At 50.9% G+C, this 27,011-nt stretch overlaps 1 protein-coding gene across 1 annotated transcript; it reads left to right on the forward strand.

Moving 5' to 3' along the window:
- Positions 1 to 1,322: 1,322 nt before the first annotated feature.
- Positions 1,323 to 25,499, forward strand: SLC41A1 (solute carrier family 41 member 1). Its single transcript, XM_025360002.1, has 11 exons — positions 1,323 to 1,708; positions 3,425 to 4,442; positions 13,389 to 13,496; positions 14,617 to 14,688; positions 15,351 to 15,495; positions 15,634 to 15,780; positions 16,398 to 16,545; positions 17,451 to 17,530; positions 18,968 to 19,102; positions 19,427 to 19,575; positions 22,896 to 25,499. The coding sequence occupies exons 2-11, from the start codon at positions 4,071 to 4,073 to the stop codon at positions 23,079 to 23,081; spliced, it is 1,542 nt and encodes a 513-aa protein (XP_025215787.1). The 5' UTR covers positions 1,323 to 1,708; positions 3,425 to 4,070; the 3' UTR covers positions 23,082 to 25,499.
- Positions 25,500 to 27,011: the final 1,512 nt, after the last annotated feature.

Genomic DNA, 27,011 nt, shown 5'->3' on the forward strand with positions numbered 1-27,011 from the left:
GACACTGATATTTTGCTCTAGTAGGTCCTGTGAGTCTGCAGGCCCTTGATGCAAATACTCCAGAGCTGATCCGGAATCATCCTGGGGGTACTGGTTTGGCGTGGGTGAGGGGAACAGGGTTTGGTATGTGTATTTGTCATCCTTATCAAAAGGAATGACCTGCTCAAGTTGCTGTGTGTGCTCTTGTGTGCACGTGCCCAAAGTTTCATACACAGCACTGCGTTCTCCTCTCCCCAGGCATATCTTTGTTCCAAACCCTATTCAGGGGTCTAGAGCCATGTTCGAATGCCCCCGGGCCACTTTCAGGGAGGAAAAGGACAGGAAGGAACCGTTGGTCACAGGTTCCACTGACAAGAGGGGAAAACTTGGGGGTGGGAGTTCCTTTATGGGGGAGGTCACACCCCCTGCACAAAAACATCCCAAAGAGAACTGGCATTGAGTTTGTGTTGGAGAGGTGGAGATACCCCAGGGAGGAAGTGGCGAAAGGTGAGCATGGGAACACCCCTCTTTAATCCCACAAGGTGCGTCAGGGAAAGTTGGATTTCATTTAGCGCGGGATGGAGACATCTCTCCGCACGCTGCCACCAGGCTCAGTGGGTCAGAGGAAGTGAGGCTCCTCTCCCTCCTACCTCAGGTGATGCGTGTGCGACCCCAGCCGTGAGTCTGACCTCCTTTCCCTCCCGCCCACCAGTCTCCACCCCTTTCAAGGCTGGGACTTTTTTAAGGCCGGATTCGTCAGGGGTGAGCCATTTGCTCAAGGAACGCGGAATCTGGAGGGAGCTGAATGACGAGCTGGCGGGAGAGGAGCTGTGTCCAAGAGTAAGGTAGGGACTGTTCTGTCCGGGTACCGAGCGGGAGGAGGGAGCACGCGGATGGCTGCTTGAGCCCCGGGTCAGAGGTGGCTGGCTGGCTGGCTCCACAGGGACGTTTGCCGGTCTTCCCGAAGCCCAGAGGCTCCAAGGAAACATCCAGCGGCAGGAGAGGACGCGCACTGTCGCACACGCCTCTCAAAGGCCGCTGGGGCTCCGGCGCGGCGCAGCGGACCCGGGGGCGGTAGCACCACGCAGTGAGCTCGGGCAGCGGGTCCCCCGGACCCCGGGCGGATGGGCGCTGGGACCCGCTCGCTCCAGGCGCGTAGAGCCGGCTCCCGGTTCCCGTCACTACTCTGACTGCGTTTCCCCAGCGCCCCGCCTCCAGGGCAGCAAGCGAAGGAAAGGGGCCGGGCCGAGGGTGATCCCGCCCCCTCCCCAGTCCCTGATTGGCTGCTGCTGTTGTCCATCCGAGAATCTATTTTTGATGGAGGGGGGTTGCCACCCAGTCTGCCCCAGATCACGTTTGCCACCGGCAGCCAACCAGTTGGGCCCAAGTCCGCGGGCAAGAAGCGATTGGGGGCGAGTGAGCTCGGCCCCCCGGTCCCCCGTCCGGGTGCCCCCCCGCCGGGCCTGAAGCGGTGTATCCTGCCCTCCCCGGTCACCTCCCACGCGTGGAAGCGGAGCGGCGGCCTCGCTGTAACGCAGAAGCGAAATGTAGCCAGCCGGGTGTCGCGGCTGGACGCTCGCCTTGGCTGGGGGTGTGGGGGGGGCACGCCGGGGGCCAAGGAGGACTGCCGAGGAGGAGTGATGAGAAGAGGGGGTACCCTGCACCCCCCGAGACCACGGGCCCCGTTGCCACTCGCCAGGCGCCCCCCTTCCTCCCAAGCGAGAGGCAGGTCAGTCCTGTGGGGTCCTGGGGCGGGGAGGGGGTGGTTGAGGGCGGGAGTCCTGGCGCGCAGCGCATTTGCTGAATCTGAGTGGTGGAGAGACCGAGGAGGCCACCCAGTTACTTTCTCTCCCTCCTCGGGGTTGGGGATACTAAAATGGGTCTTTTTTGTCCCCGCCTGGGAGGAGGGGATAGGGCGTCCTGGTTCACTTTTGCTTCTTTCGTCCCAGGGCCTTAGGCCCATCTGAAGTCTCTTTACTGGGGGAGTGGTGAGGGAGGACTGGCTTCCCCTCCTGCGAGCCCCCTCTCAGGTTCAGTGGCCTGCCAGGAACACAGGAGGGAGGCGGGGGTGTCAGCTTTTAGCGGACTCAGAAACTTTTCTGGCATAGGGGCCCTAGGACTCAGAGGTTTCCTCCTGGATCTCTGGTGAGGGAGTTTGAAAGAACCACAGTACTGTGTTTAAGGAGATTGAAAAAGGGAGCCCTGATGGGTGACTGAATTGATAGAGGAAACAGTTCTCCTGGCCAGTTCCTGGGGTTTGATACCGCCTTTCCTAAACTGAAGTTGACTATTTGTGTGTGTTTGGAATACTTAAGGACCTGTTCCTCTTACGTGGTGGAACTCTCTTTAAATTTATTTTTTACGAATAAGAGTTCTTCTGGTGAAATGGAATAGGATGCGAGTCCATGAGGAATTAGGAAGCCTGGGGATTCCTTTAGGCAAAGAGAAGTGGAGCCATTACAGCTAAAGAGATGCATTTGGAGCAAGTGCATATTGGCTTAGGGTGCTTTGGTTTTTGTTTGGGGTTTTTTTTTTTTATTGCTACTTTTGTTTTTTTGTTTTTGTTTCTAAGAATTCCACTATATCCAACTCTCAGTAACCCTGGGGAACAGGAGGAGCCTAATTAACTGAAATGCGTGGGTAATAAGCAATCATTTTATGCTCTGTCCCTTCTAACTGAGATAACTCCGTTGTCCTATCTGACAAGCTCACAGGGCCATGAGCTGGGGGAGAGGGGGAGAGACAGAGGCCTGGATCCGAGTCAGCTGTCTGAGCTCTTTGTAACACTGTTGACTCTCAAGGGCAGGAGTGGGTAGGCCTCTGGCTCTTGGCCTTGGTCTGGCAGGCTTGCCCCACTGCCCAGGGAGTCCTCCTAGCTTTGTTTTGTTTTCTCAGAAGCTAGAGCGTTCTGGGGTCTGGGGGACTTCACGCAGCAATCAGTTTCTCCCTGTTTCTTCGCCCTGTGTGACTGTCTTTCTGTTGCTGTCTTGTGATGATAAGCAGTCACTTTATACAGGGGTGGCTGTGTGGCAGGGAGTTTGTGACTGAATTTATAACTGAACCCCACTTAAATAATGGAGGGGCATTCAAGAAGGGGTCTTGCTGAGGACATACCTACCCACCCCCAGTTGCTGAGGAAACAATGCAGAGGGCACTTGCATGGCATCTTCCCAATCCCAGGCTGGTCACATCTCATTGCTGGTGACCATGGTGGTGATCCCCCAGGAGGGTTGCTGGTGGGGAGGATGGCAGGGATAGCTCCTGCTGAGCCTCCAGATGGAGCAGTGCAGGACTAAATAATTTTTGCGGAAAAAAGGAGGCAAATAGCAAACTCTATAACTATATGACGAACTCCTAACTGCCTTGGGGGGAAATTCTCCCAGTAGGAGCTGTCCTTTGCTATAACGTAATGTTCTTTTTCTTTTCTTTCTCCTTCCCACATAAGGTGTTCCACACTGATTCTCGTGACTTTAAGGACCAGGGATTTGAAGAGGTATTAGCTCTTCCCAGGAAGAGAGGAAGTTTCTGGAAGAGAAGGGAAAGACAGCAGACGCTGCACTGGGACCAGCAGAGCCTGAGGAGCTGTGGGAAGCTGACAGAGCCCAGCCAAAGCAGTGGGAAGAAGCCACAGTCCCAGGCCGGCACTGTGTTCTGAAAGATTTGAACTCAAGCTGCTTTTCAAGGAGGAGGGGCCCCTACAGAGGGTACCCCAGACTTTGGTTGAGCTCTTCTACTCTGGATGCCCCCTACTCCCAGGAGCCTGCCGCTGAGAACCAAAGAAGATAAGAGGACAGATACATTTTCTTCAAGCACAGAGCTGGTGGGTTGGAGTCAGGCATCTGCACCCCTAGTGGCTGTCTGGTGAGGAGTTTCTTGTTTCTGCCCAGCTTGTGGCTTCAGTGCTTGATGGGGCTGCCTGTTGGTGGATCAGTTTTTGCAGTGCCTGGTAGGAGTGGAGAGCCGTGGGAAGAGGTCCCGCGGCGCCCAAGCCTGGGTTCACCCCAAGACTAAGTTCTTTCCCAAGTTAGAGAAGGAGAGAGAAAGCAAAAAGAAGAGAGGAAAGTTCTCCCTTCCCCTCCTCCCTGCCTGTCATGTCCTCTAAGCCAGAGCCGAAGGACGTCCACCAACTGAACGGGACTGGCCCTTCTGCCTCTCCCTGCTCTTCAGATGGCCCAGGGAGAGAGCCCTTGGCTGGGACCTCAGAGTTCCTGGGGCCTGATGGGGCTGGGGTAGAGGTGGTGATTGAGTCTCGGGCCAACGCCAAGGGGGTTCGGGAGGAGGACGCCCTGCTGGAGAACGGGAGCCAGAGCAACGAAAGTGACGACGTCAGCACAGACCGTGGCCCTGCGCCACCCTCCCCGCTCAAGGAGACCTCCTTTTCCATTGGGCTGCAAGTGCTGTTTCCATTCCTTCTGGCAGGCTTTGGGACTGTGGCTGCCGGCATGGTGTTGGACATCGTGCAGGTAGGACCTGAGTAGGGCAGCTCTTGACTATGAGCCCAGGGCCACCTTTGCCTGCTGGGAAACTTGGAACTTCCTCTCTACCTCCCTGTCAGAAGTGGCTGCTGCTTCCTAGAATACTGTTTCCCTTTGGATCATGTCCTTGGTTTCTTCTTGGTCTAGTTCCTTCCTACAGAAGCCTCAAGGAAGCCGAGTAGCCCCGGGGAGGCAGTCAGGGCAGTATTGCTAAATAGAAACAGAATTGGCTCCAGAGCTCAGGCTTGGGAGAGGAAAGATGGAACAGGGTGGTTGCTTGCCATCTCTCCCAAGCATTCCTGCCGAGCCCACCTCAGTAGGAGACATTTACAAGGGTCTCCTCTTTATGCCTTCTCTCCCCTGCATTTGTGGTTTCAAGGATACCCATAATAGAAAGCTCAGTTTCAAGCCTCTCCTCCATCCCCCTACTGGGCAGGAATTTGTTCAGCTGCCAAGAGGGTCTCAAATTAAGTGGGAAGGCTCTTGAAGGCATTTTGCTTTGCTTATCTTCCTGTAACCTTGGCATAATCCCCTTGGGGAGGGGGGTTGGACACTTGCTGTCTGATGCATGATTCGGAGATTTGGTGTAACAAGACCCAAAAGCACTAATTATCTGCTGTAAATGGGGACAAAATGTAACTAGGCCTGGGCAGAACTGTCTCTCCTCTTTGCTCCTTACCTGTCATTCTGAACCTGCCCTGGGCAAAGAGGGTTCTTTTTGAGGACATTGGGTAGAACGAAGTATGAGAGTCGGAGGGACCTGGAAGCTAAGAGCCAGAGACGTGCTATGTTAATTTATTGTGAGTCAGGACTTATAAAGAACCTCCAGGTCCAAGAGATAAAGTTTTGTTTTTAGATGAAAGTCTTTTAGGCACAGTGTGGCACACCAAACTTTTTGAAGGTGCTGGGTTTATCTAAGTAATTCAGCAATGTGTATCAAATTCCTGCTGAATGCTGGCCTCTGTCCTAGGTACTCAGAGAAATATTAATACTGAGGCAGAAGGAGATCTGGCTTTTGCTTTTTGGGACCCCCAGTGTTCCCTGACTATGATGTCTCCCAGAAGGACACGAAGCTTAGCGTCACCTTCCCTGTGCCAAGCCAACCCTACAGACCATAGTGATATAGAGTCCTGCTGGTAGGTCTCGCCATGCCTGTGTCCCGGGAGACTGAAGATGGTTGGTTCTTGATAGTGTGTGCACATGGAGTACTTTGACTTGAGCCCTTCAGGGGAACCCTGAACCGTTGATTGCTCATGAGAATGATGTTTAAATCATGCCAAAGTGCCTTGCACTGCCTCCCCTTTCCCCAAACCTGTTACCTTGAAGATTATTCCTGCATGGAGGTTGGGAAGCCAGGCTGGAGCTTTGGGTTCCTCCCCCTAGTGGCTGTTCCTGCCCCTAGGGCAGTGACTGGGACAGTAGGAGGAGGAGAAAGAGACTAGGGTAACATTTTTCTCCACCTCTTCTATTCTTTTCCTGTGGCCTCAGTTCTCATTCTTGAAGTTTTTGCATTCTGGTTTGATACCTACAAAGGGGTGCAGAACCAGCGTCCAGAGGTGAACTGAAGAGGGTTGTCTTATTTTCTGGATAATAATAATGGTATTGGGGAAGCATTTGGGGGGCTATTCTGAAGGCCCATGAGGTAGGATCCATAATCATCTCCATTTTGTAGGTAGGGAACCTGTAGCTTAGAGGGATTAGGTAACTTGTCCCTGGTCATCTGACCCTAGAGCCCACACCACTAACCCCTGTGGCCTTCACCATGGCCATGGTTTACCAGTTGGTTAAAAACTCAGAGAAGGGGCCAAGTGCAGTGGCTCATGCCTGTAATCCCAGCACTTCGGGAGGCCAAGGCAGGTGGATCGCCTGAGGTCAGGAGTTTGAGACCAGCCTGGCCAATATGGTGAAACCCCATCTCTACTAAAAATACAAAAAAATTAGCTGGGCATGGTGGCGGGCACCTGTAGTCCCAGCTACTCGGAAGCTGAGGCAAGAGAATCGTTTGAGCCCAAGAAGTGGAGGCTGCAGTGAGCCAAGATCGCGCCACTGCACTCCAGCCTGGATGACAGAGCAAGACTCCACTCAAAAACAAAACAAACAAAAAAAAAAACTCTGGCTGGGCATGGTGGCTTATGCTTATAATTCCAGCACTTTTGGAGGCTGAGGCCAGAGGATCGCTTGAAGCCAGGAGTTCAAGACCAGCCTGGGCAACAAAGTGAGACCTTATCTCTACCAAAAAAAAAAAAAAATTAGTCAGACATGTTGGCATTCTCTTATAATTCCAGCACTTTGAGAGGCTGAGGTAGGAATGATCACTTGAGCCCAGGAGTTTGAAGTCGCAATGAGCTATGATTGTTCCACTGCACTCCAGCCTCAGCGACAGAGCCAAACTCTGTCTCAAAAAAAAAAAAAAAAAAAAAGACTCTAGGAGAAGCCTATTTTCTTTGTCTTTTCTTGAAGAACTGGGTGGACTAGAATCTGGATTAATTAGAGTTATCTTCTGAAGTGAGCAAGAATACAAGTTCTTAGATGGGGTAGGGAGGGACCCCCACATATACACCACACCCCTACCCATCCCACACACTTAGATTCCAAAGCTTCTGATGTGTTGCCCCACCCCCACTCCAGGCGCATGAGCTGGAGACTTTGAGAGGCCTAGGTAGGGAACCTTTGGAGCTGCTGTCAGTGTGGCACCTTGGCTGACCCCAGAGCTAGGGTCCACTTGGTGTGGATGACAATGGCAGGTTTGTCCATGTCCTCCTCCCCCAGTCTTCCTGCTACAGCTCTGGCTGGAGCAGGCCCTGCAGATGGCAACAGTGAGATGGCAGGAGGGGGTGAGTGCAGAGGGACCGAGACATGGGACCACAGAGAGATTCTTATTCCACATCCACAGGAGTGAAAGCGGGACTGACAATCTCAGATTCAGGAAGAGCAGGACGGTTTCTAAGGATTCACACCTATATTACCCCTTCATAAGCTAAGACGGCCTTCAGTAAGACAGAGTCTGAAAGTGCCCCAAGACCCTGGGGCCATCTGGAGAAGCTGGCTATGGAGTGTCCCCAGTGTCTTGGAGCAACTGAGCAGGAGTCCGTGTTGGCCATGGTTCAGATGTTTCCTTGGTCCAGGGCCCCCATCTTTCCTTGCTGCTACAGAAAACTTGCTTTCTCTTTCACCAATGCGATGCAAAAAAAAAATTAAATTGTAATTTTAATTTAAAAGAAAAAGAAAACCCACTCTCTTCCTAGAAGGCTCATTTCTGCCTCCTCTTATCTGCCCTCTGGTAAATGTGCACAGCAGCATCTGCAGTGAAATAAGGGGCTGGTACTGGCCCAAAGTAGGAAAAGAATAAATGGACGTCCATCTGCTCTAACTTCCCAACCATGGCTGAAAGTTCCCGCAGCATCTGGAAGGGAAGCAGGCTGGGGCCTGGTGTTGGCTTCTGAAGGGGGTTGGGATATGGGAGCCTCCTCACTGCAGGAGCCTTGTGCCCATCTGCCCAGTTTGGTCCTAGGCTGCTCCGGACGTCTCACTCCCTTTATCTGTCAGCCTTTGTGAGGGATGGGGTGGCAGGAAGTAGTGTGCCCATCTGCACTTTAATTCCCAGCTCGATTAAGATGGGTCCTTATTTTAGCTCACTACTCACCTGCTAAGGATCTCGAACAAAGCAGACCCTGCTGTGTATACAGAAGTCTACAGCAATGAAAGTGGATGGCAAGCGTGGCCTTGGGGAAGTAGAGTGGGAATGAAGTATTCCTCCTGGGCCTGGCCTGCTCCTGTGGTCGCAGCATCCCTAGGCGGGACACTCATACCTGCTTCACTTGACTACCCCTTCTGCTTTTCCCATCTCTGTCCCCTGCCTGCTGTCAGGGACCCATTTGCTTTGCTCCTGCTTTGTACCGCACCGTATATCCAGGTGTTGCCCTAAAGCCCTTTCCTGGACACCTAGAGGATGCCTCTTGGAAGAGCCTCAGACAGGTGAAGCCTGGGGTTACTGCAGTCTCATCTGACCCAGTCCTTACCCTAAAAGATCAGCTCCAGCCCAGCTTCTCCCACAGGAGCCGATTCTCCCACAGTCTGGAGCCTAAAGCTTGTATCTGGGAATTTAAGTCTTCTTAATGTCTTGATTCCTGGCTCTGACTTTCTTCCCTGCTGCTACCCTCCTGAGGTGGCTCAGGCCAGAACCCTTGAAGGCAGTTCGCGGTCAGTGTATGAGCTTGGAGTAGGTGAGGGGTGGAAGAGGCGCATTGGAAGGGCAAGGAAGAGGTACTGGCAGGACCACCGAGGATCGAGACTTGCGATTGCTGTGCCTCAGGATTCGTTTTGGCTATGGGGGAGGCAGTCTCTTCCCTCACCTCCAGAATACCAAGGATCCATGAGCCCCTCACCCCAAGGTTAGAGAAGGAAAGAGATGAGGGGGCTACATTTCTGAGAAGCAGTTAAAATTTAGATGTTCCCCTCACCCCCAAGCAGGGCAGCACTTCCCGGAACGTGCCCTTTTTCATCCCCGTCAGAGCAGGAAGGCGTGGGTGGCTGCTTGGCGGACGGGTGTGACTTCAGGGGCAGATACTCCCAGCCTGGATGAACAGGATGGGGCTGAATTTGGCCAAAGGAGGAAGAAGAGCTACTTACTGTCTGCCCCTGCCACATCCTGCCTACTCCTAACCTCAGGGCCACCCTGATTCCTGGGCTGGTTCCACATCTCCAGCCTCCAGCATCTCTTCCCAGAGTCCTATGCGTGCCCATGTGTCAGAGGCTTTCTGCCTGAGCTGCAGCTTTGAGAGGGTTTGTGGGTGAAGAAAGTATGTGTGCAGGAATTGGCTTCTCTGACCCAAGTGCCAACTCGGGGCTTTGCTGGCCCAGGGTCAGGTAGTGTGAGGTTCCAGGCTATATTCTGTAAGAGTCAGGAAGACTTTTGCACAGGGGCTCTTACTGTGACTGCTCCCTCTCATTGCCTGTCTGTCTCTCATCCCATGCTCCTAAAAGTCCGTACTTTGTAGGTCCTCCTATAGCTATAAGGAGAGAGTGCATTGTGCTGGGAGGTGGAGAGATTTGGGGGTGCTTATGGTAGCAACCAGAGGAACTTAGCTGAGCTTTATACATTTTTTGTTAAATAATAATAAAAGCAAGCAATATTAGTTACAAACAGCTCAGAAAACATTGCTTGCATACATGTGGAGTCTTCTTCTGGGTTTTTTCTTTCTACGAGTACATATACATTAAAAAATATACCTACCTGCAGAAGTGAGATTTTCATGGAGCTGGCAGCTTGGCAGCAGGGTAGAGCCAGTGTTTTGGGGTGAAGATGAGATCTGAGGCTGTGCTCTGAGAGAAGCTTTGAAAGCCCACAAGGAAGGGGAGAAGACGGGAATTTTTCCCCTCTCTGGAACTGGTTTGGGAGGAAGCAGGAGGCGAAGCAGAGCAAGGCCGGACTGCAGGGAGCTGGAGCCTCAGTGGTATGTACCAGCCATGTTCAAGAGTAACAATCCCCAAGTTGCTCCAGGGCAGATGGGGCTCACTGGGGCTGCCTTCACTCTGGGGGGTCTGAGGGTGGGAAGGGATTTACCTCCCTTCAGTGTTTGGAGGGGGCTGGCTCATCCTGTGGCTGCCTGGAAGCCCAGTAACTGTTGTTGAGATGGGGGGCTGTCTCCTCCCCATTGTTAGTCCTTACGGTGGGGCTTCCCTAAGGAGAGTCCCAGGTCTTGGCCAGACCAGGAGCGCAGGCAAGCGTATGCTCCAGCCCCATTGAAATGAGCCCTTCCCCAGGGTCCTGTGAGGCCTCCCACCCCATCCACACAGGGACAGCTCTGACAAGAAAAGAGAGGTTCTTGCCTTATAGGGCCACCCAGTACCCAGCCTCTCCTGGTCTCAAGCCCTAGCCCCACCACCTCTGATAGCCTTGCTTTTTGGTTATTGTGGTAAAAAATATGTAACATAAAATTTACCGTCTTAACCCTTTTTAAGTGTGCTATTCAATAGTATTAAGTATATTCACCTCGTTGTACAACAGATCTCCAGAACTTCTCATCTTCCCCAGTTGAAGCTCTGTACCTATTAAACACTCACTCTTTTCCCTGCTACCCCAGCCCCTTGTTTCCACCATTCTTCTTTCTGCCTCTATGAATTTGACTACTTAGGCTGGGCACGGTGCCTCATACCTGTAGTCCCAACACTTTGGAGGTCTAGGCGAGAGGATCCTTTGAGCCCAGGAGTTCGAGACCAGCCTGGGCAATATAGTGAAACCCCTGTCTCTACAAAAAATATAAAAATTAGCCAGGTGTGGTGGTGCATACCTGTAGTCCCAGCTACCCGAGAGACTGAGATGGGAGGATGGCTGGAGCCTGAAGCCATGATTGTGCCATTGCACTCCAGCCTGGGCCACAGAGTGAGACTGTGTCTCAAAAAAAAGAAGTTGACTACTTTGGATACCTCAGATAAGTGGAATCATACAGTGTTTTTTATGACTAGAGTAATGTCCTCAAGGTTCATCCATGTTATGGCATATGACAGGATTTCCTTCCTTTTTAAGGCTGAGAAATATTCCATGGTATGTATGTACCACACTTTGCATATTTTGTTTATCCGTTCATTCCTTGATGGACATTTGGGTTGCTTCTACCTCTTGGTTATTGCATATAGTGCTACAATGAACATGGGCATACTAGTATATCTTCAAGACCTTGCTTTCTATTCTTTTGGATAAATATCCAGAAGTAGGATTGCTGGATCATGTGGTAGTTTTATTTTTAATTTTTTGAGGAACCACCATACTGTTTTTCATAGCAGTTGCACCACTTTATAGTCCCACCAAGAGTGCACAAGGGTTCCAATCTCCACATGCTTTTTTTTTCTCTTGAGACAGAGTCTTGCTCTGTCACCCAGGCTGGAGTGCAGTGGCACAGTCTCGGCTCACTGCAACCTCTGCCTCCCAGGTTCAAGCGATTCTCCTGCCTCAGCCTTTAAAGTAGCTGGGATTATAGGTGTGCGCACCACTCTCGGCTAATTTTTGTATTTTTAGTAAAAACAGGGTTTCACCATGTTTGCCAGGCTGGTCTCCAACTCCTGACCTCAAGTGATCCACTCGCCTCGGCCTCCCAAGGTGCTGGGATTACAGGCATGAGCCACTACGCCCAGCCCAATCTCTACATATTGCTAACACTGATTATTTTCTGGGTTTTTAAATAGTAACCATTCCTAAGGGGCATGAGGTGATCTCTTACTAATCTACAGTATTGCTCATCTTTATTTTATTTATTTTATTTTATTTTATTTTATTTCATTTTTGAGATGGAGTTTCACTCTTGTTGCCCAGGCTGGAGTGCAGTGGTGCGATCTTGGCTCCCTGCAACCTCCACCTCTTGGGTTCAAGCAATTCTCCTGCCTCAGCCTCCCGATAAGCTGGGACTACAGGCATGTGCCACCACGCCCAGCTAATTTTGTATTTTTAGTAGAGACGGGGTTTCTCCATGTTGGTCAGGCTGGTCTCAAACTCCTGGCCTCAGGTGATCCGCCTGCCTCGGCCTCCCAAAGTGCTGGGATTACAGGCGTGAGCGACCGCACCCGCCCACTGCTCATCTTTCACGACAGAGTGTGGGTGTTGGAAATGCCTTGAGAGACCATCTGACTGGTCCCTGAATTGAACATTTTTCAAGAGCTTGAGGCCCTTGTAACTTGTCTAAGGTGTCCAGCTGGTCTACCTGAGGAGGCATATTGGGGAGATAAGCAGGAGGCCCGTCCCTGCTGTCTCCTGTCGGAGACCCAAGGCTCTCGGTCCAGTGCCCTTGCCCAACATAGTCCTTGGCCTCCCAGCCATGATACCCAGACCAACCCATATATATCCGCCTGGCCTGCCTCCTCCTCCCTCTCCAAACCTGGAGGCTTTCCATTCTTAAAACAAATAAAGGAAACCACCTACCCGGTTAGGGCCAGGAAGGGAGACACAATCCTAACCTTTTTTGCAAGTCCTCAGTTTCAGTTGCAAGTAAAGTAGCTTTCAAATAGCCAGTCCTGGCTCCTGTAATCTTCTTAGCACTAACTAGTAGAATACACTCTGGACCCCAGTTTCCTCATTCACAAAATAAGAATAAAATAGCCCCTACCTTATTGGGTTGTTAAGATAATTAAAAGAGAAATACATGGAGATCACTTAGCCTAGCACATAATCAGTCCTTAATAGATGTTAACCAAAGACATTAGTAGGAGAGCCAGGATTGATTGTCTTGGGACTAGAATTCAGGTCTCCTGACTCCCGTCCAGGGCGCTTCCTACAGGAGTACACTTGCTTCTCCTAACTGAGAGACTGAGGAAGGTATGTGGGGTAAGGCAGTGCACAGAGGAATAAAAAGCCTCTTACAGGCCAGCATTCAGAGGTCTGGGGGCCACAGTCTTAATTCAGAGCCTGTTCAGAAGGAGAGTTGCTGTGGCTGAGGCCCAAAGCCCTTGGAGATAGAAACCAAACAAACTCTCTAATCTCCCCAGCCTCGGCCCCAGCCCCGTGGAGCCCAACTCTCCACAGCTGAGACAACAGAGAAACTGGACTGAAAGCAAAGGGGCCAGGGATTGCAATTTGAGGGGGGATTGCAAAGGATTTCTAGGGTGGCAGGCAGTCCAGGGCAGCTCAGCTGTGTGGGTCCCCATTACCCTTCCCCACCCACCTCCAGGAAAGCAGACAGAGGAGGTAGTGCCAGACTGAGAGTCTCCCAACCGGCAGAGACCCTCTCCATCTCCCTGGTTCTGGGTAGCAGGAAGGGGGGTTGTGTTGTTTGAAGGACCATGGGCTTGGTTTCGTTCCAGGGTTCTTGGAGGAAAGGTGGCTAGCGTGCTCACTCCCTGCTGATTCTATTTCCTCCTCAAACCCCTGATCTCAGACTACCTGTTGAACCTCAATGCCCACCCTTTGGGGCACTGAAATTCCTGGGTTCTGTTTTCACCTTGTAGCACTGGGAAGTCTTCCAGAAGGTGACAGAGGTCTTCATCCTAGTGCCTGCGCTACTGGGGCTCAAAGGGAACCTGGAAATGACCCTGGCATCAAGGCTTTCCACTGCAGTGAGTGTCCTGGCTGGGAGGAGCGGGGCACAGAGAGGACTCTGGGCAGCACAGAGCCAGAGACTGGGAGAGGGCTATGGGCCCTTCTCCACTACCCAGGCCTGGAGTGTGGGACTGGGGTGGGAAGGGAGGGCCTGCCTGGGCAGGTGTAGGGAGATCCCAGGCTGGGTGTCCTGCTCCTGGGCAGGGGCTCCCTGCCCAAAGTGGTTCCCAGGCTTGGTTTCTGGATGTCCCAGCCACCCCTGGACTCCTGCCCCACCCCCTACCTCTCAACCACCTCGTGACTGTTTGTGCAGCTTTGACAGGCAGGCATCATGCTGGTTCCTCCACCCGCACAGATGGGGGCCTCCTCTGATCTCCAGCCCTGCTTTGCAGCTGGGCAGGAGCAGAGCCAGGCCCTCCCAGCACCCCCAGTCCCCCAGCCCTCCCATTCCCTTTACCCATGGCAGCTTGCTCTTCTTTAAGGGAACAGACAGAGAGGAACTGCTCGTCACTCCTACCTCCCGCAGTCTTGAGCCATGACATTCCGGGCCTGAACAGATACAGGGCCCTGGGTTGGAGGTGGGAGATGATAAAACTCAGGAGGCCTGGGATGTCCCTGCACGGCCAAGAGTCTAGAGAAGGTGACAGAGAGAAGTGGCATCCAACTTAACCCACCCTGACTTGCCCTACCCAACTTCTGGCCCATGCCCCCCTCTCCTTCCCGAATACTCTTGGAGCCTCAGTCCTGCACCAGCAGCTGACCTTTCCTTCCTTGGGATAGCAGGCTGGCTTCAGAGTCAGGGACTGGGTTGTTCTGACCCATGCAGGAGTGGGCTGCCCAGATAAGCAGGGCAAAGAATGGAATTTGCCTCTGCTCAGCTGGTGTCCTGAGAGGAAGAGAGGCGACTGCCTAGGGGACCCCCCTCCCATCCCCTACCCAGCTGCAGGAGCTCAGCTTTAGCTCCTTCCCTCTTGCCTCAGTTTCTCTGATCCTGCTTCACCTTTCCAGGACTGTCAGGTCCTGCTCTCAGAGTCTTAGGCCACATGTACTGCCTCATGATCTAGGCAGGAGCCTAATGGATGGAACTTCAGGCCTTTTCCAGCCTGGAGCTCCAGCTCCTTGCCCTCCCTCTCCCAGGCCAACATCGGACACATGGACACACCCAAGGAGCTCTGGCGGATGATCACTGGGAACATGGCCCTCATCCAGGTAAGAAGGCAGGGACCAGAGAGGGTGGGCTAAGCTTCCCCTTAGTCAGGAATCTCTGAAAGGCTTAGGTCAGCCCCAGCAGGCTCCTGAGTAAGTCTCCAGTATCCCACTGAGCTGGCTTCCCCCAGAGTAGCTCTAGGAGATAACTAGGTTACCCAAGAAAATGCCTAGGATGAGGAGAGCCCAGCATCACCCATTCCAGTTCTCAGTTTCTGGTGGTGCAGGTGCCTTTGAGTCCCAGCAGATCCTGGCAATATGAGCAGACTCAGGAGTGACGAGATGTCCTGTGCCACTGCTGTTCCATCTCCCCATGAGACCACACAGGTTCAGACCGGGAGCCTTCCCCCTTGAGGCCCAGGCCTTGACTCTAGGTGGAAGGCTCCGACTCTGTTGAACCTCACTCCCATCCCCAGAGGCACACTCCTTCAGCCAATAACATGTTCTGGGCTCCTGCAGAGTGCACTGCCCAGTACTAGTGTCTGGTGTGAACCTAAATAAATAAAGACATCCTTCCAGCCTGGGAAGTCCAGCCTGGACAGTGCAGTCCAGCCTGCCTCCTGGGGCTACTGCCAGCCAGGAAGAGGTCTGCCCAGATGCTCATGACCTCAGCTTAGGAAGCCCACTGCTCTCAGGGCTTTCCAAGTTACCACTCCTGTCCCCAGGTGCAGGCCACGGTGGTGGGCTTCCTGGCGTCCATCGCAGCTGTCGTCTTTGGCTGGATCCCTGATGGCCACTTCAGTATTCCGCACGCCTTCCTGCTCTGTGCTAGCAGCGTGGCCACAGCCTTCATTGCCTCCCTGGTACTGGGTAAGGAAGGGAGGGCGTAGAGGAGTAAGGAGTGCCACCCCAGAGGTGTTGGCTGCACCTGGCACTCCACTGTCTTTTTGTTTGTTGAGACTCCTTTATCTCTTCTCACCCTGCCTGCCCCTCCCACTTCCTCACCAGGTATGATCATGATTGGAGTCATCATTGGCTCTCGCAAGATTGGGATCAACCCAGACAACGTGGCCACACCCATTGCTGCCAGCCTGGGCGACCTCATCACCTTGGCGCTGCTCTCAGGCATCAGCTGGGGACTCTACCTGGAACTGAGTGAGCCACCAAGAGTGTGGCTCGGGTGGAGTCCTGGGTGGGGTTGGGAGAGATGGTAGTAGTTTGGAAATGTGCAAGAGTTTCTTCTGTGTTCTTAAACTATTTGGTTTGAACACAGGTTGTAATAATTCCTGATCTTAGAGATGTGAAGCTAAGTACTGATCTCAAATTCAAGCAGGCATCAGGGTCGGGGAAAAGTATCAGAAGTATATTCCTGTTTGGTCATGCATATTCTTACTTCTCTTGGAGGGATGAGGTGGCAAGAGTAAAGGAAAGGAACCAGAGGCTGGGATCTGCTTGCAAAATGAAGAAACGGGTGGGAGATGGTGATTTCTGGGATCCGATCAAGAGACCGAGAGTGTCTGTCCTCTGGTCTCTGTCCCTAATTGGTTCAGTGCCTGGCTAGCTCTCTACCTTGGTTTCCCCATCCATAAAATGAAAAAGGCTGGTACCACCTACCTCCTGAGCTGCCAGTGAAGATCAAATGGGGTAGTGTGTTTACTGGCATTTAGTGTAGTCTTGCTATTGATCTGTTGGGACATTTTCAGGCTAAGCCAGGGAGAAACTTGGAGTAGGGAACCACAGTGCTTATCTCCCTCTCACCTCTGCCCTCTCAGATCACTGGCGATACATCTACCCACTGGTGTGTGCTTTCTTTGTGGCCCTGCTGCCTGTCTGGGTGGTGCTGGCCCGACGAAGCCCAGCCACGAGGGAGGTGTTGTACTCGGGCTGGGAGCCTGTTATCATTGCCATGGCCATCAGCAGGTAGGCTGGAGCCCTGAGTATCCACTCCTACCCCACTCCCACCCTGCCACAGACTTCTTTTTAAACCCTGGAGAGAGGGGGTGGGGGTCAGACCCTAGAAATGTGTTCATTAGTGTATCAGTCACATGTCCTTCTGTTGAAAATGACAGAAACCATCTGAACTGGGTTTCATTCCAAGGCAGAATGTATTGGCCCGGAGAACCAAAAAGGCACAGCTGAATTCAGGGACATACCTAAGATCAGGGCCCCAGTACTCTGTGACTCTCTGCTCTGCTCTTCTCTGTCATGGCCTGCAGCCCAGGTTTATGCTTTTCTTATTCCTACCAATTCCAGTGGGAAGAGAGAGTCTTTCTCCCACCAGTGCCACAAAGTCCCAGTATAGAGTTCCACTGCTTCTCATCTGGTGACATGATTCTCTCCAAACCAGTCAGCGTGGCCTCGGGGCTGCGATCCTCTGATTGGATGGACCTGGAGCCTAGCCATCACTGAGGCATTGTCACCTGAGCCACAGTCACTGAGCTTGAGAGAGGTGGTTCCCTGAGGAGGAGCCCAGAAAGGGCTCCATCACCAGAAAGGGAAGTAAATGCTGAGTGGGCAGAACAACAGAGGTCCTCAGCGGCAGATAGTCTCACAGGCTGCTCCTCCAGCCAACTTAGAGGGCAGGTACAGGAGGTGGTCGCCTGACCCAGTACCACCAGCTTGTTCTGGAGTCACTGCCCAGTCAGAATGTTATGAGCAGCACCTAATCCTGTCAAGGGAGGAAAGGACTGGACGATGAGGAACTCCTGAGAGCCACGGTGCTTCCCTTCATCTCCAATGATAGGTGGGCCTGGACCTCTCATCCCAGAGACTAAGGCAGAACCCTTCAGTGGTCTTTGCATCATTTTGTCTTTATGTCTCTATAGTGTGGGAGGCCTCATCTTGGACAAGACTGTCTCAGACCCCAACTTTGCGGGAATGGCTGTCTTCACGCCTGTGATTAATGGTGAGGTCTGGGCATCAGCTTTCGGAGGGCAGGGCTGGGGGAAGGAAAGGGACAGGAGAAGAGGACTTAAGGGGTTGGTTTCTGTATCAGTCAGGGTTCCAGTAGACAAGAGAATCTCGCTCAGATGTTTCAAGACCTTAATGAGGGGACTGCTTACATAGGTGGGAGCAGAGTAAAAGGACAGATAAGGGATGTTGAGGCACCCAGAGATTAGCAGCAATGGGAAGCCTCTAGTCCTAAAGGGTCAAGGGGAGTATCTTAGTCCATTATCTGTTGCTAGAACAGAATACTTGAAACTGGCTAATTTATAAAGAAAAGAGGTTTATTTGGCTTCCAGTTCTGGAAGCTGGGAAGTTCAAGATTGGGCAGCTGCTTCTCGTGAGGGCCTCATGCTGCATCCAGACATCCAAATGGAGAAACAGAAGGAAAAACTGAGCATGTGCAAAATGGGCGAAACAAGAGAAGCAAACCTCGCTTTATGACAACCCACTCTCATGGGAACTATACCTTTCCCAAGAAAGACATTAGTCCATCTTAATAACCTATTCAATCTTAAAGGCACCACCTCCCACCACCACATTTGGGAACCTCAACATGAGTTTTGATGGGGACAAACTATATTCAAACCATAGTAAGGAGGGAACAGCATTATAGGAGCCCAGTGAAAGCTCTGTCTTTGCCCCCAACGTGGGGAAGCCAATGCTGAAAAGCAGGGAGGGATTGGGAAAGACATACCTGATCTCTCTCTCCACCTGCCCTCTGGTCGCCTGCTGTTGCCTCCCACCGAACAAACACAATGGAAGCAGCCAGCAAGGGAGACTGGGTGATGCAGTCCATGGAGACCAGTCTCCCAGAGCTCAGAGCAAGACCGAGAAGAGCAGGGACCAGGTTGGGATGTGAGGACAACAGAGAAATCAGCACAGGTCCTGGCGGAGTTACCAGTTTCCAGAGTTTGGAGTTCAAACCTGATCCTTGAAACCGGTTACCAGAGCCAGCGTATGACCATAGGGTACCTGGGTCTGCTCAGAGTGTTGGAGAGCGGGTGAGGCAAGGCAGGGCTTCATCCCCTCAGCTGTGTAGGAAGGCAGGTGCCCATGCTGCACTGGTGGAGAAGTCAGGCTCTCTTGAGTCTGCAGATCTGCACGTATCCTTTCCAGCACTGTCACAGCTTTGCCAGGGGAACATGGAACTGCTGCATCTCCATAGAGGGGAGGATGAGGGAGCTGGAAGATTCCCTGGAAGCAGGGGTCTTTGTCTGCCTTCTTAGTGTCTTACTCTTCTTTTGGGGACTGGTGAATGGGTGATGCCCACATAGACCCTAAATTAAGACAGAGGACAGTGCCTCTATAGATAAAAGACAAAGAATGAGAAGATCATTTTGTTCCCACTCCTCCCCCTGACCCCTATCTGTGTCTAAGCCCATATCTGTCTCTGCAGGTGTTGGGGGCAATCTGGTGGCAGTGCAGGCCAGCCGTATCTCCACCTTCCTGCACATGAATGGAATGCCAGGAGAGAACTCTGAGCAAGCTCCTCGCCGCTGTCCCAGTCCTTGTACCACCTTCTTCAGCCCTGGTAACGGCAGATTCCCAGGCTCCCAGCCCTGGGGGGAGTGGGCCTACTGTTGATGAGCTTCACTTAAGAGACAGCTGGGGCCCAGATCCACAGGTTCTCCTTCTCTGCTGGGCTGTGCCAGCTGTTCTGAAGGGCAGAGCCCAGGCAGGAGGGCTGTCTTTTCCTAGAGCACCCTAGGGGTTGGAGACCACAGGATGGAGAAGTAGAGACATTCATCTGTCTGTTGCCCTGGGATATGGTGCAGTCCCTCCTGACTTTGAAAGGACTTCTGGGGCCAGGTCTTCTCCTCCCCTCCTCTTTACACCCTCTTTTCCCCAATTCCAGATGTGAATTCTCGCTCAGCCCGGGTCCTCTTCCTCCTCGTGGTCCCAGGACACCTGGTGTTCCTCTACACCATCAGCTGTATGCAGGGCGGGCACACCACCCTCACACTCATCTTCATCATCTTCTATATGACAGCTGCACTGCTCCAGGTACAAAGTGGCAAGAGCAGGGGCATGGGAAGGAACCAGGATGCCCTGCAGGGGTGGGAGAGGAGGCCAGACTTGGCCTCTTAGACACTCAACCTCCTCTTTCTCTGTGTCGGGGCAGCTGATAAACACCGGACAAAGGTGCAGGAGAACAGATGGTAGTTCCAGTAGAGTCACCAACATGCTGTGTGACTTTTACCTTGTTCTTTTAGTTCTCTGATCCTCAGCAATACCTTTGTAAATTGAGAGGAATGGACCAGGGGTGGTAGTTTTCATGCAGGTGGTTGTAGGATGCTGAGCATGTGTGATTTGCGTGCCACCCCCACTGGCCGCAGAGTTCCATGTGGCTCTGTTTTGCATGCTAGTCTTTCTGAGAAATTCATTTGCATAAAGGGTCCCATAGCTTGAAAAACTGTCAAAACCACTGTACTAGATAATCTGTCGGATCCTGTCTAGCCTTGCCATTCCATGATACCATGACAATTGCCATTCCATGATACCATTGACAATTGCCATTCCATGATACCGTGACAGTTGCCATTCCATGATACCGTGACAGTTGTCATTCCATGATACCGTGACAATTGCCATTCCATGATACCGTGACAATTGCCATTCCATGATACCGTGACACTTTCTCCCTTCTTGTATTATTACATTGTAAAAGCTTTTTATTTTGAAATCATTACAGATGTGTAAGAAGTTCTCAAAAAAAGGTTCAGAAATCCCATATACCATTACCCAGTTTCTCTCCATGGGAAAATAACATTTTGCGTAACTTTAGGACAGTATCAAAATCAGGAAATTAGCATTGATACGATCCACAGTGCTTATTCAGATCGCACTGGTTTTACATGCACTCGTGTGTGTGTGTGTGTGTGTGTGTGTGTGTGTGTTCGTGTTCTATGCAGTTTTTATCACAAGTGGAGGTTTGTGTGGCCACCACTATAACCAAAACACAGAAAACTGTTTCATCACCACAAGGCTCCCTTATGCTATCCCTTTACAGCTAGGTCCACCCTTATTATTACCCTTTAAATTTTTATAAGTTTGATTTTTGAACAGTCACATAGTTCAAAAATGTTTTAGGGTTCATAGTGAAACCTCAGTGAAAAGTCTTCTTTTCTGTCCTCTTCTTCACAGCCATCTGTTTTTCTCCTTCACAGACCATCAGTATTATCCCTTTGTTGTGTGTCCCTCAAACCTATTCTGTATTTATAAAAGTAAACATATATTTTTCTTATTTCCCTCCTCTTTTTTACACACATGTGGTATACTGTACACAGTCTGCACCCTGCATTTTTCACTTAAGTTTATCTTTGAGATCGTTCCATATCAGTACATAAAGAGAACAACACCCTGACAACACCCTGATTTTCTTACAGCTCCATCATATTCTATGATACACAGACCATAATTTTATTTCACCGGTGTATTGATTAACACCTGTCCCTCCAGCCCCCTCACCCCCAGCTTTAGAAAGGTTGTGTTCGGACATCTTGGCAGGGGCGGGGCTGAGAATCAGCCATATGCTGTTGCCCTGCAGCAGTTAGCCAAGCTGTCGCATTCCATTGCTACTGGGTTCCAGTAAAGCACGTGGTGGGAAGGTGGGGGTGGATATGCCAAGGGTCTGTGGTGGAGGTTTTCAGCTCATCTCTTGGCCTGGATTGGAAAGGATGAGCCTCGGTGCCATCACTCATGATGAATACCCTGGGAGACACTCTTGCCTCTGCTCTCCTCTCTAGATCTGTGGAGGGCCAGAGCGTGACACTTGATCCCCTGTAAAGGCTCTTATTGATCCCTTTGCCACCTCCTCCCAGCCGTGTGTCCTGGGGCCTGCTCGTGAGGCTGGAATGTCAGGACAGCTGCTACCATTCCCTTCCTAGGGCATGTCCCAAAGGCCTCCTGGCCATGCTCTTTATTTGGGACCCTTCTGCAGCTGCTGGAAAGGGTGTGAAGTTACGGAGGGCAGGGGAGCCAAGGCCATGGTATCACAAGACAGCTGTGTGCAGGGCAGGCGAGAATGTGAAGAGTCACCTCTGGCTTCCTTGAAGAGAGGGCAGGATTCTCTCAGGCAGAGCCTAAAATTTTAAAAAAAGAGAGAGAGGACAGGAGAGCAACCAAGATTGCCTAAAGATAGATATCACTTCTGGCTTCCGGATCCCTTAAGGGCTGTGGTTCCCGCATCTGGATCCCTTAGGGCAGAATTTTCATACCACAGTATTTACACAGTATAGTCAAGGGTAAAACCTCGCAGATGACTGACTGTATTGGAGCTTAACCGTCAGAAACTGTTTCATTCTCACGCAGATGCAGTCATTTAGGGGAGCCCAAATGTCAGGCACTGTGCAGATTCTAGGAGATTCAGGCCTGCCCCACCATGGTATTCTAGATCAAAGGCATCGCCAACTTAAAAGCACGTGTGAATCTTGTTAAATGCGGACTCTGACTCAGGAGGTCCAGAGATTCTGCATTTCTAACAAGCGCCCAGCTGTTGTTGATGCTGCTGGTCCTGGGCCCACTGGCAAGATTCTGGTCTGAGTCATTCTTAATTCTCTGTATGAATAGAAGGTAAGCAAGAGCACAGATACAAATCAAAGCCGCAGATCATGTCAAATGTGTTTTGAATTGGTATGCAGTGTCTGCTTTATATTAACATTGAGGTGACTTATTCACAATTCACCTTTATTAGGACTAATGTTAAAATAAACTTGCATTCTTTGAGCCCAAAGAATGGAGAGGAAATGGAATGGAAAGCCACAACAACAGAATGAAAAGGGTCAGGAGGAAGCCAGCTTGGGATGATCGTCTGTTACTTAGACAACTGCCAGCAGCAGCTTCAAACACTGTCCTTATACCACTGTGCCCAGAGAAGATATCCCTTTAGGAAAAGCTGACTCCAACAGCCAGCCCCCTGCCAGGCTCCTGGAAAGGCCAACATGGCAGGAATTGGAGTGACCCCAGAATAAGGTGACCCAGAGTTAGAGGCAAGAGGGCTGAGTTCCTGCAACAGGTAGGATCTAGGTCAGGAAGCTCCTCGTTTAGTAAACTTGGGAGCAGAATATAACGCTGATGTGGGTGACCCTGGGCCGTAGCAGCATCTTCCTTTCTAAAGAGCTCTCATTGTGCCTGTTGTCTGCTCAAGGTGGTAATTGTTGGGTGGAGGAACACAGAGAGGTTGCTGGAGTGGAGAGAGGAAGATAAAAAGTAAGGACTGTGGCCATCCAAGCCTTGTGAGGCACTGAATGGGTATGATCATGTGGCCTCTGGCTCCCCCTGGAGAGAGGGGATGGCTATAGGCTGGGCCCTTTTTGTCTCCCCAGGTGCTGATTCTCCTGTACATCGCAGACTGGATGGTGCACTGGATGTGGGGCCGGGGCCTGGACCCGGACAACTTCTCCATCCCATACTTGACTGCTCTGGGGGACCTGCTTGGCACTGGGCTCCTAGCACTCAGCTTCCATGTCCTCTGGCTCATAGGGGACCGAGACACGGATGTCGGGGACTAGCTTGGTCACTCAACCTTTTCCCCATCCCTCTGCACTTTCTATTTGAAATTTTTCTTTTGTTTCCCTGTCCGTACTCCACCCTACACTCCCACCTCTTTCTAGGACTTCACTTTGATACCAAATTCTCATTATTTTCAATGGGAATTTTTATACATTGAGCCAAGTTTGTATAGCAAGAATCCAGGAAAGACAGACGGCCTGAGATAAGCAGTACAAGTAGGTTTTTGAGACAATCACCAAGTGCAATTTCATGGTGGGTGCCTCCAGGTGATGTGGACTGGGGCAAGGGAGTTTTGTCTGGAATCTGGGGACATGGGGTTTGGCTTTAGCAACCTGTCTTGGCCCTAATGAGAAACCCTTTGTGAGTGGGCTCTGGGTTTTTGGTTTTGTTTTCTTTTTTATCTGTTTTGTTTTATTTTTGGTTGAACAGAGGGACAGAAGAATAAGTAACACTCCCAAACACAGACATACTTTTGTAGAAGTGGACCAGCTTCAAAGCTCTGGACAGGAGACAGCTGCTCCAGGCCCCTGTGATCCCAGCTCTGTTCTCTTGCCCTCTGGACCTAAGCCCTCCCACTCAGAAAGAGTAAGGTGGACTGACTTTTCAATGTGTGCACATGCCTCTTGTTCATTTACCTGATCAACATCAACAACCCCTCCCTCTGATCATTTCCAGTTGATTGTCATATTCAGGAAAAAATGGAACAGTGGACTCTTCTCTCTGTTGACCCATGTCCACCTATAGGTTCCCCAAAATCCACATTCTCCCTGGGCCCAGAGGACTGATTCTTTGTCTCTCTTCAACCTTCATCTCAAATTGTCTAAACACTACCTTCCCCAGAGCTTGCCAGGTTGGGTTTTGAGATTAGGGACAGGTCATGGGTATGTGGAGAATTGTTTGGAGGTTGAGGACAACCACGGGTGTCTCATTGCTGCCGTTTCTCCTGAGGACATAATCACTTGATCACCTTGGACTCTGTCACTTCCTAAAATTACTCATTCTGTCATGCCATAGAGGTCAGTTTTCTTCTTTCTTGGCTTCTGCCCACAAACATTCACCAATCATTCATTCGCTCATTCAGCAAATATGCAGCCTCTGCAAGATGAGCTCTCCTGCAGGCAAGCATGGTCTGAAACATTCTTTGAGCAGTATTTATTGAGTGCCTACTATGTGTTAGGTACTGTACCAGGCACTGACAAGCCAGTGGTAAGGGAAACACAGCTCTAACCTCACCTCATTCTCCAGGTTACAAAGGCCATGTGCCCCTTTCAATCTGGCAGAGAAAGTTTCCTCGTTGTAAGTATTTGCATCTACTTCAAGCCAGATTCTTCTGCCTCTTTCTCCTTACTAGACCCCAACTCTGTGCAATGCCGACCACAGCTAGAGCCACCAGCCCCATTGGTCAACCAGTGTTTATTTCCCTAAACGACCCTTCCTCACATTCCCTTCCCTCCATCTCTCCTCACCAAGCACCCAAAAGAAGATTTAGAACTAGCAGGGTGAACATCAACTGGTTGTTTCTACTTTTCTCTGCCAGCACAGAATTGGGGGAAAACTGGAGCCTCCATCTGCAGTCACACATGTACAGATCTGGGAATTTGGATGTAGGCTTTTTCTAACTTCTCTCTCAGAAGCTTCCACAGAAACCCTTCCATCTGTAGCCTCAAGGACCCACCTCCAAGGGAAGGCTTAGGCAATGATCCTGTTTCTACCAAGACCACACCTTATCCCAGGAACTTGCCCTAGACCTCCAGAGACTATATTTTCTCTCTCTCCATTTCTACCCAGACCTCCAGGCTTCCTTCTGGAATCATAGAACCGTAGAATTGGAAGGAATTTTAGAGGTTATCTAGTTGGAGTTGTATCCAACAGAGTTCATTAACACCAGCCTGGGCTTGTTTTTCCTCCTCCCTCTGGACTTTTTTCATCTTTTCCTCCACTTCAAAAAACACTTGCACACAGATTCTTCTTGTACAGGCACCGAAACCAGCTCCTCTGCCCCTCAGGCTGTGTCCCTGTGATCTCCAGCCACCCTTGCCCCAGTCACTCGCCCCTTCCTCATCTCTGGAATTTGGCCAGGTAGTCCCAGAAGACTCTGAAGTGACCTCCTTTGCTTAAAAAGCAGACGGATAGGCATGCCCCAGGCCCTGAGTGTGTGAGCAGAGGAGGACTGGAGGGTGAGAGGGAAAGAAAATGAAGGTGACTTTCATGGAAGATTCATTTATTTTCCCCGATTGTACCAACTGCATGTATTTTTGGCCTGGCTGCAAGGAGCAATATTGGTTTACTCTCGTATCCTTAAAAAGTTACAGAACTGTGTCTTAAGAGAATTATTTATAGTTACTATAACTGAATTGACAAATGTCAACTTAACTGATAAATTATATTTGGTAAAATAAAGAGGACGTTTATTTAGATGGTTGGTGTTTCCTGTACGTCTCATCAAAAAGCAGCTTCAGCTGTTGTCTTGGGCCCCTCTGTAGGTCTTACCCTCTCCTCACTTAGGAGTAGAAAGGGGCCAAAGTGTGACAAGAAATGAAACATCTCGGCCGGGTGCAGTGGCTCACACCTGTAATCCCAGCACTTTGGGAGGCCGAGGTGGGCAAATCACAAGCTCAAGAGATCGAGACCATCCTGACCAACATAATGAAACCACGGCTCTACTAAAAATAGAAAAATTAGCCAAGCATGGTGACAGGTACCTGTAGTCCCAGCTACCCAGGAGGCTGAGGCAGGAGAACTGCTTGAGCCCGGGAGGTGGAGGTTGCAGTGAGCCAAGATCACGCCACTGCACTCCAGCCTAGCAACAGAGCAAGACTCCATCTCAATAAATAAATAAATAAATAAATACCTCTAAAATGCAGAGATTGTGTGATAGAAAACACAGCATCACCAGACACCGTGTCTCATGCCTGTAATCCCAGCACTTTGGGAGGCTGAGGGGTGGATCACCTGAGATCAGGAGTTCACGGCCAGCCTGGCCAACATGGTGAAACCCCATCTCTACTAAAAATACAAAAATCAGCTGGGCATGGTGATGGGCGCCTGTAATCCCAGCTACTTGGGAGGCTGAGGCAGGAGAATCGCTTGAACCCAGGAGGTGGAGGTTGCAGTGAGCCAAGATCATGCCATTGCACTCCAGCCTGGGTGACAAGTGCAAAACTCCGCCTCAAAAAAAAAAAAAAAAACAAAAAAAGTCATTTATTGAGAAATTGGTGCACGGGGACACACTCGAGACGCTAGATGCAGGGTCCTTGCTCTCAAGGAGGTTGTACTCTGGTCTCAACGTGTTAACTCAGCCTCTGCTGGGGGATTGTGCTACGGGTCCAAGCATTTATGGGTTAAGATTCTCTCCCTACAGAGGCTTATGATCTGGGTCAAAATATTATTGAGTATTTCCTGTGTGCCTTCACCGTGCACCTTGTAAGCCCTTAGAAACTTAAAATTGACTGACTGCAAAGGGTTTGGAGTCAGATGGGCCTGGGTTCAGATCCCAGCTCTTCTGCCTGTATTTGTATAACCCTAGGCAAATCATTCACCCTCTCTGAGCTTCAGTTTCCTCATCAGTACTAATACTTATTTCATAGGATAGTTATGAGACCTCAGTGAGATAATAAACATAAAGCACTAAGCTCTGTGCCTGGTATATGCTAAACCAAAAATCCTAATCAACACTACAGTGGGGAAGGGATGAAGGCCAGTGACTAGGTCATGTCAGTACGCTGGCCATGGGATAAATTCAGGGTGGATAAGGGAGCGGGCCAATGAAAAATGCACCTGATCGAGTCTTGGGAGTCAGGGACATCTTGGAGGAGGCTGAGAATAGGAGTTAGCCTAGCAGAAAATAGGAAAGAGCCGTCCTGCAGAGGAAACAAGGAGCCGAGCAAGAAAGTGAGCCTGATGCCTTTGGGAACTGCAAATAGCTCTGT

The sequence above is a fragment of the Theropithecus gelada genome, chromosome 1, assembly GCF_003255815.1.
Source record: "Theropithecus gelada isolate Dixy chromosome 1, Tgel_1.0, whole genome shotgun sequence".
In the NCBI taxonomy this organism is placed as follows: domain Eukaryota; kingdom Metazoa; phylum Chordata; class Mammalia; order Primates; family Cercopithecidae; genus Theropithecus; species Theropithecus gelada.